Source organism: Acanthisitta chloris, unplaced genomic scaffold, assembly GCF_000695815.1.
Source record: "Acanthisitta chloris isolate BGI_N310 unplaced genomic scaffold, ASM69581v1 scaffold2134, whole genome shotgun sequence".
Classification (NCBI taxonomy): Eukaryota; Metazoa; Chordata; class Aves; order Passeriformes; family Acanthisittidae; genus Acanthisitta; species Acanthisitta chloris.
In genome coordinates this window covers 1-8,560 of record NW_008668531.1, presented here as the reverse complement: position 1 = coordinate 8,560, position 8,560 = coordinate 1, and the positions used below count along the sequence as shown (strand labels likewise).

Below are 8,560 nucleotides of genomic sequence, written 5' to 3'. Positions count from 1 at the left end.
CTGGAACTAATGACATTCAGGGAACACTGCCCTTATAAGTGAGATCTTCATGCTAGAAGGAGCAATGCCAGTATTTCTGTTTTTAGCCAGGGCAGGATTTAAATCTAAATGGAGAGAGATTCAGCCTTCTTTGCAGGTTTTTGCTGGTTTTGCTGATATCATTATTATTATCATTGTTATTATTATGCAGCAGCAGTTGTTTTTTCAGTGCTTTAAATAATAATATGAGACTGAGGCATTAGTGAATGTTTGTTTTCCACATAGAAGTTTGGATGTTTTATGACATATTTTCTTAACACAAGAATGCAAAATATGAACCATCAATCAAAGAAAATAGATCCAGGATGCTTTCAGTGATAAGCTGTTATGATTACTTAAAAAACAATATTTTAGAAGAAAGCAAATATGTAGTCCAGATTGCTGTCAAAATTTGGATAATTTATGTAGAGAGTAGAACACCCAATCCAAAATATTTTGCATGCAGATGATTAAATTTAGGCAATGGCTATATGGGTTTAGCTAGAAGAATAAGTGTTCTGCTCTATGTATAGAAGTGTTTACATCTGTATAGTATGTGTATATCATTCAAGAAATGCATACTGTATAAGGCTCCCTCTCAAAGTCAAAGGAAGTTTGAAATGATATATCTTCTTAGTAGAAATTGTTTTCCCATTATTTCATGAGAATCTGGACCAGATTTGCAAAGGCCTTTTACTCCTTGAACATGCACATCAAGATTCAGAGGATTTTCATAAGAACTGTTGTTCACTGAAGCTATACTGAGGAATTATTTACAATTGCAATCACTGTGAAGAAAGAGGATAAATTATTTTGAAAATATCTTAAGTGCTTTTGTGCACATTTAGATGCCTAAATATCTGACAGAATTCCAATTAAAAATAGGTTTATGTTTTTTGACAGCCAAAATTGAAAATGTTGGCACTGAAGTTTAGAATTTTGTAATTGTATTTCCATCAGTAATTTTTTTTGTAGAATTAATGTTATATTTTAAAAATAACTGTATCAATATCTTAATTTATTTTTGTAGTTTCAGATGTAAATTAGATATATAAGTAAAAAATTAGTGTTTTTAAAGTTTAAAAAATGCTGCAAATTATTTTCCATCTCCTATTTACTTTTCTTGCAATTCTGTGTATTCAATATATTCCATTGTAATAACTTTATTTTCTAATAGTAATAGTTTTGTTATATAGAAAAACCAATGTTTTGAATTTCTTGTAGGTGCATGATTTTGTGAATGGATATTCTGAAGTTCCACAATTATCATCACATTCTTTATATGTTTTTAGTTCCTTATACAATACATTTATGGCTTTAAATCTCAGAGGATGCTAGTTATTACACAATTAATTCTGTGCCTCTTTTATGCATTTTACGTTACCTGTCCTTACAACTTAATAGGGTTACTTCTGATGTCAAACAAGTGTATTGAGTCCCAAAATGTAGAGGTGTTTTTCATTAAAGAGGCTTATTATACTGAGATCTCAACCAAGCCCTCTCCCATATACTCTGTAGTTCTCTACCATGGTCATATCAATACTTTTTTCCTCATTTTCTCTCCAGCAAATATGTTTTTTCCTACTTTGCAGGACTTGTGAGGGAGGTAATATCCTACAGGAACTAGGTTTAGGGTAAGGGAATTTTGGGGAAATGTATTTAAAACCTGCTATGACATTTTTTTGAGAAGAAATGCATATTATTTTATTTCATTGTGTAGCAGTGTTATTTTCATTAAAAGTACTCATCTTCTACCATTTCTGTTTTCTGCTACGTGCCAGTTCTGTTGTCAAAGATCAGCAGAGACTAATAAGAAGATTAAGCTATTTTTTTCATAGATAAGTTTGCATGTCACCAAGTAGCAAAGCTGCTAATTACCACTGAATGTGTGAAGATACTTTTATTTGATGTAACATGGCCTGGTGTGCATTAATTATGGTACAAGTATCCTTACCACTAAGGCAGAGAATTAGCATGACAAAAGATTTAGATTACAGGGCTACCAAAATACCCTCACAATAAGGCTCTAATACTCAGAGTAAATCGAAACGCGTTAGACTTTTATTTTCTGTTGCTAAGTAACTGCCTAAAAAGGTAACTTTACAGTATAAATGAATATGGACAAGGCTAATATTAGGTGCCATTCAGTTCAAAATTCAGAAATGTTATGTCAATATTAACTGTACCAGATAACTTTATGAAGAATATATTACTAGTAAAGTTTATATATTGGTAATTGGTACAATTTTATTGTAGTTTTACTAAAGTCCATACTGACTTGAGTTAAATGTATCAGTCATGGAAAAATGTGATTTGCAAATGCAGACATTGAACTACAGATTTTGCAGCAGCTATTGAACCTGTTGAACTAATGCTATATGCTACCTATTACACTAGTCAATATTTTTACTTCAAAAACCCTGATATTTATTAGCCTGATTATTTTTCTTTACTAGAAATATACATATCTTCTCAAAAATATTCATCTCTATTGGAAATGCATGTTACGTGAATAATTTAATGCACGGGGTATTGTATCATTGCAGAAATAGAAACAGAATAATTTAGGTAGGAAAAGATCTTTAAGATCATTGAGTCCAAAATAATAACTTTCACCAAATTTCACAATATGAAATTGTCTTTTATTCTGACTGTCTCTAATGATATTGTGAAGTATGCCAATTAAATGCGAATGCTTCGCATGATCCCGACACACAACTTAGCCTTTGTGGTGTGGCTAGATATTTGTGTTGAAATACTCTATTTAGAGTTAAATTCTAAAATATCAACAAGAACTCTTGATTGATAATGCAAAATATTTCAATAAATTTATTATTACTTGTCACCATTTTATGTTGTTGTTATATATCCACATTTTTCTTCCACATTTGTAACAATACAGAAGTAAGCCCATGGCAGGGAGTTGGGACTAGGGGGTCTGTAAGGTCAATTCCAACCCCTAAAATTCTATGATTCTATGAATTCTCTTTCAGTCAGCAGACCTGAGGATATACTTTTCACGTTTTCAGAGTAGAAGTGTCATTTACTTTCTAGAAAACTGGGTGAACACTAACAATAACTTAGAAAAAGGACAGTAATTCAGGTTCCTCAGCAATCAGTGGAAGCCTGAACACTGATTCTATCAGGACCAAAATTTACCCAATGCAGCTTAAAGCTCTTAGATATTCCTACATTATTCTGTTATATTTGACTTGATAGTGGCTATCAGCTTCAGGTAGGAAACAGAGTTGCACTGCTAATGCCAAAGGCTGTCCTGAATTACTCACTAGTAGTAGAACAGAAGTTCCTGGCTCAGTACAAGAAGCTGTCTTCTGAAATGAAGACCTGATCACCAATAACACTATGCTGATGTTGCTGTATTGCCATGCACTGTTCTTATTTTGTGTACTGATCCACATGTGCAATTTCCAAACTGGAAAATGTCTAAGTTGAATCTTCATTTTCTGTCTTCCTGTAGTTGCATAACAAGTGTGCTTCACATCTGAAACCTGAATGTGACTGTGGACCTTTGAAGGACCATATTTTACCACCCACATCAATCTGCCCAGTAGTATTGGTGAGTTGTCTGTATGTTTATTTCAGATATAATCCTCTGTTAAATTAAAATGATGCTGGGACTGACTGCCAGAGTATTTGTTAAATTTGTAGAACTGTGTAAACCTTAAACACAATGTGTAATCCTGGCTGATGAGTTTATAGGCATAAGCATGCTTTACCCTCTGCATGTTGTATTTTCTTTCATGTGAGAATGAACTTTCTGTAGGGCATATTATAACTGTAGCTGACTCAGGTTTTATCACTTATTCAGACTGTACTTACCAGAAACTGTATAGGCAGAACACTTCTACATTTTACATCTTTTATAGATCCAACTTCCCAGAATAATGAAGTTATTCTTATGGGCAATTTTTGCTTGGGATGCATATTGTATATCTGCAATGCTGAGGTCTCTGATCTAAGCCGGAGGTTACCTAGAATGATGACACTGGTCTTGCAGTAAGCTATGCATCAACATTATGGTATATTTTATTCTGCAGTCGTGGACAGTAAATTTCTCTGTCCACAAAAACAATAACTCAATTCAGTGAAAATAAAAATGCATGCTATGTGTAGGTTGTATAGAAAAGAGCTGAGCATTTTATCATTAAAAAAGAGCTTCAGAATTAACTTATGTATTCACATATGAAACTGGATATTTTATGCTGATGAAAGTCATAGCATCATCATATTCATAAGAGAACAGATGAGTGTTTGTCTTTAAACATATTTCATGGTAAGAGTAAGGAATGCTTGAATCTAAGAAAGAATAATACATTGTGGGGAGGATAAACAAGAAAATATACCTCCTAATCTTAAAATTAAATTGAGAATGATATTCTTGCCTATTGTAAATTACTTGTTTTCTGATTAATCCTTTTGGCTGTTTGTTTATAAATCTGCTAAGGAATGGATGCTAGACTTTTTCTCTCTGCTTGTATGAACTGGGATTATTCCATTGCTCTCAATAGAAATAAAACAATGAAAAGCTGGTTTTAATATTTATGAAATATTTTAAAATATTTTTAAAAGTCATAAGAGTAGTTTTGTAGTTTGCATGGTATTTTGATATTACCTGGATGAGGTCTGATTAATAATTGTTAAATATTGTTCTAAGTTTGTTGGATGTTTATGGTCTGCCTTACATTATTTAATTTTCAGGATTTTAGGTCATACTTTAAAAGTCAGAATCTAGAGATTATGATTTTGCAATTGCACTGTTTCCATTTTAATGTTATTTATCATATGCCATTGTTATAAACAGAATAAAATCTCAGCATGAAATTTCATCTTCAGTTATATTGGTCTAACACCATTTTCTTTTCAGGAGAGGGAAAGAATAATTAAGATTTTATTCCAGAATTGGAGTTTAGTTAAATTGTTTAGAGGATATGTAAAACCACACTAGCATCAAATCACCCTTGAATAGGTTTGTTTTATCTCCAATTTGAAGGCATCAGCAGAAATAAATATTTTTTCACAGCACCATGTATTTCTACCAGATCTTCCAAACTGATTTCTCAGCTGTAATTTGTTGTTCAGGTCCATAAACACTCCGTTTTTCCCATTTCCTAGGTATCCATTGATGTTCAAAATCACTATTGCACCTGTGAAGAATAGATTAAAAAATTAACCTTCCAGATTCTAATATCACAAAGGGTGACTCTTCCCTTCTCCATAAACATAGTCATTGCTACTCAGGTGTCTGTTCTAAACTACTCATTTAGGATCTCTTCAGGCATAGGAGAAGTTGCACCAAAATAGAGTGATTCTTAATGCCTGGAGAGAGAACTGAAGTGCCTGGTTATCTGGAAGTTAGATGGCTGGTCGAAATTAAATAAGGGGGCTCCCATCTTCAAAACTGCACAAAATAGAACTTGTCAAATATTATTCCTAAATGGGATAAGCTACACCATCAAAAAGAAACCTGGTTATCTGGAAGTTAGATGGCTGGTCGAAATTAAATAAGGGGGCTCCCATCTTCAAAACTGCACAAAATAGATCTTGTCAAATATTATTCCTAAATGGGATAAGCTACACCATCATCTCAAAATGAAACAGTGGCGAAACTCATGCAGCTGATATTTTGTATAACATGAAAGCATCATGTATCTGCCTAGATTCAACGTCTTATAGAGATTATTTGTATCTCACTGCTGTACTTTTAAATGTTTTAGTAAAATGTAGTCTGTCAACTTTAAAACTAGTCCTTTTTAGTTTTCTGTTTACTGTGTACAAGGCCTGTTGTATGGTGAAGTTTTTTGTTCAAGTTAAATGAGTTTTGTTATAAACTGTGTGTGCAGATCTCAAGTGATAGTCTTTTAATAGATGTCAGATACACTTTAATGTTACTCTCTTTTATTTCAGTAACGTTTTAATTAATTCATACTGATTGAATAAATGTACATTGAGACTTGTTTCCTAATGAGGGCACATTTAGAGGAAAGGTTTTGCATCATTCTGATATCCTGTGGGTAATTATATTCTAATTATATGGTGGGGGGGGGAAAAGTCTATAACTCAGTGCTGATATTGTTCATTGGACCCAATTAATTACATGCACATAATGAAAGTTCATGATAAGGTTGACTGGCAGTGAGTTTAAAAATCTTTAACTCAATTGAATCCTGGCCTACCAAGAGTACAGAATTAGATCATAACCAGGTTAAAAACTGGGTATTGGAATGAAATGAGTGAGTAGTGAAGAAAAAAGATTGGTCTCTGTTTATGATACAGATTCTCTCCCCCTGCCCCTTTACAGGGCAGAAAGGGAAAAATGCTAGCATACATTTTGGCTTCTTCATTTCATGTTTGGCTCCATTTATTGATGAACACATAGGATGTGCTCACTCATATTTATGTCTGTAGAAAAGTAATTAGATTTTTTAGCTTCCCACCAAAATAGATACAGCGCTGGATAGTAAGACATCAACTAATAAAAACTTTACTATTTAATAAAAGTATATTTATTTTATAATGCATGATGATTTTGATTCTTCTGTTGTTTATGTGAGTTTTACAATGAAGTATTTTTTCACTTAATTTCTAACATTGGTTTTGAAAACTATCATGTTGTGAAATAAATAGAAAATTATGGAATGAACTGTAAAACAGAAGGTACCCTGCTTACCATGTGAGCCCTGCTATATGGCATTTATCACTGTCTCCATAGTAAGCAGTATATTTCAAAGGGGGAGGCTCTGATATAATACTGAAGAAACAAAAGAAATAGTATTTAATATTAAGTATATTTCCTTGTGTTTTGATTTTCAATTTCATTAGTTGTTTTGCATTCCGGGATAAATTGGTCATCATAACAAAAAATTTGTAACAACTTGAGCTTCGTTTGTTTTCTCTTGTGAATTAATTTAGCTTTCCTTTTGTGTAGTGAAGATGTTATAACATTTTTAGGAAAAAATCATTTAAGCATGACTTCAATTTAGGTAAATATAGAATATATATATAATTTTTATACATCATAGAGTAAATCTGTTTATATGCACTAATATAAAATACCATTGTAATTCAAATTCACTTGACCTCTTATTTTAAAGTGTAAATGGATATATATTTCTCTGATTCCACTTTGGTTTGGTTTTCTGTTTTATTGTACAGAAACATGCATCTTCAAAAATCTTTTGTTTGTAGCTAGTTCTATTTAGGCATGTAAATCAATATACACAGCAGATTACAAATGTTTTAGCTAGGATATGTGCCTTACACAACTAAACAATATACATTGTGATCTGTAGCTTCAAACTTTTGTGTGAATTTAGCAAGTATGTTGACGTGCTGGGAAAATAATACAGAATTAAAGTGGAAAATACTGTAAAAGAATTTTCTTTGACTGTCAGTATTTAGAGAGACTAAATAGAATAGCTAATGGCTATGTTATAATTGCGACATTGTTCAATAGATATTTTTTCCTTGTCTGGTAATATGTTTTACTAATACCATTTTCCTATGAGGTATGTAGACGTTACTCACATAGGAAAGCAGAGTTGTAGAGAGAAAAAGGGAATTAGCAGTGGCTGGTTGAAGAATGAGCTTCCTTAATCCCTTTTCCAGTTTTTAATCCTAAAATGAATCTTCTGTTTTTATAATAGTAGTGATCAGTTTTAGCTCAGTTGAATCCAGGCTCATCATAGAGCACAGAACGCCAGTGAGTGTCTAAGCATCTTTATGAGCAACTCAATCCTTTGAAGTCGAGTACTTGCCTTATACTGATTTTCTGAACAAAGTTGCTATAAAAAAACCCAGTTATTTGAATATATATGCTTAGGAAGGGAATTGAATTTAAATCTGGTTGTTGAATATTAAGTAATGACATAGCAATTGAAACATTTAAAAAACAAAACAAACCACTTTTTTCCTTTTCAATTGTATATCATATTGCAGCTTCAGTTCTCTGAGAATCTAAATCAGACTTGAAATATAATGGTGTGCTTATCTACACTAAGAGCTTTTTCATTTCTTTGAAGTCAGAAGGAAATTAATAATTGCCCTGGAGGAAAATGTATCTTCCTAACTAATTATCTGTTCGGCAAACACAGTTCAATGTTAAAATAATAAGATGCTGATAAACTAAAATGGCAGCCATTCAATCATTTTAAGTTATATCTAGTTGCCTGCCCACAACTCATGACTACTGTCTGTTCATAAGTTTATTGCTTACATCCTTTCCTGTTGAAGTTTAACATGGTTTTATTTTCAAAATTATTTTCCAACACTTTTGTCTTTCTTGGACAGTGTATATAATCAGCTGCTGTAGCCCAAGTTCATTTTGAGTTGCAAATCAATTTAAAAGTCTTGAGCCCTACTGTTGTCGCATGTTGATGCATATATTGAATGGACACAGAATGTAGGGCAAGTTGTCTTCAGACAACTGAATGAACTAAGACCAATATGCTAAATGAGAAAGACTTGAATTGATGCATAATTCTTTACATCTTGATTAAGACAAACTGAACAAGCAGCACAATAT

General features: G+C 32.3%; 1 protein-coding gene across 1 annotated transcript in view; it reads left to right on the top strand.

Annotated features, from left to right (window-relative positions):
• The window catches only part of LOC103800532 (diacylglycerol kinase beta-like), a gene marked incomplete at its 3' end in the record, with an annotated part of 80,112 nt that extends 76,517 nt beyond the window's left edge, over positions 1-3,595 (top strand). The window contains exon 13 of the mRNA XM_009072912.1: positions 3,497-3,595. Within this exon, the coding sequence (XP_009071160.1) occupies positions 3,497-3,595 (99 nt within the window). The remainder of the gene's footprint in view (positions 1-3,496) is intronic.
• Between the last annotated feature and the right edge of the window lie 4,965 nt (positions 3,596-8,560).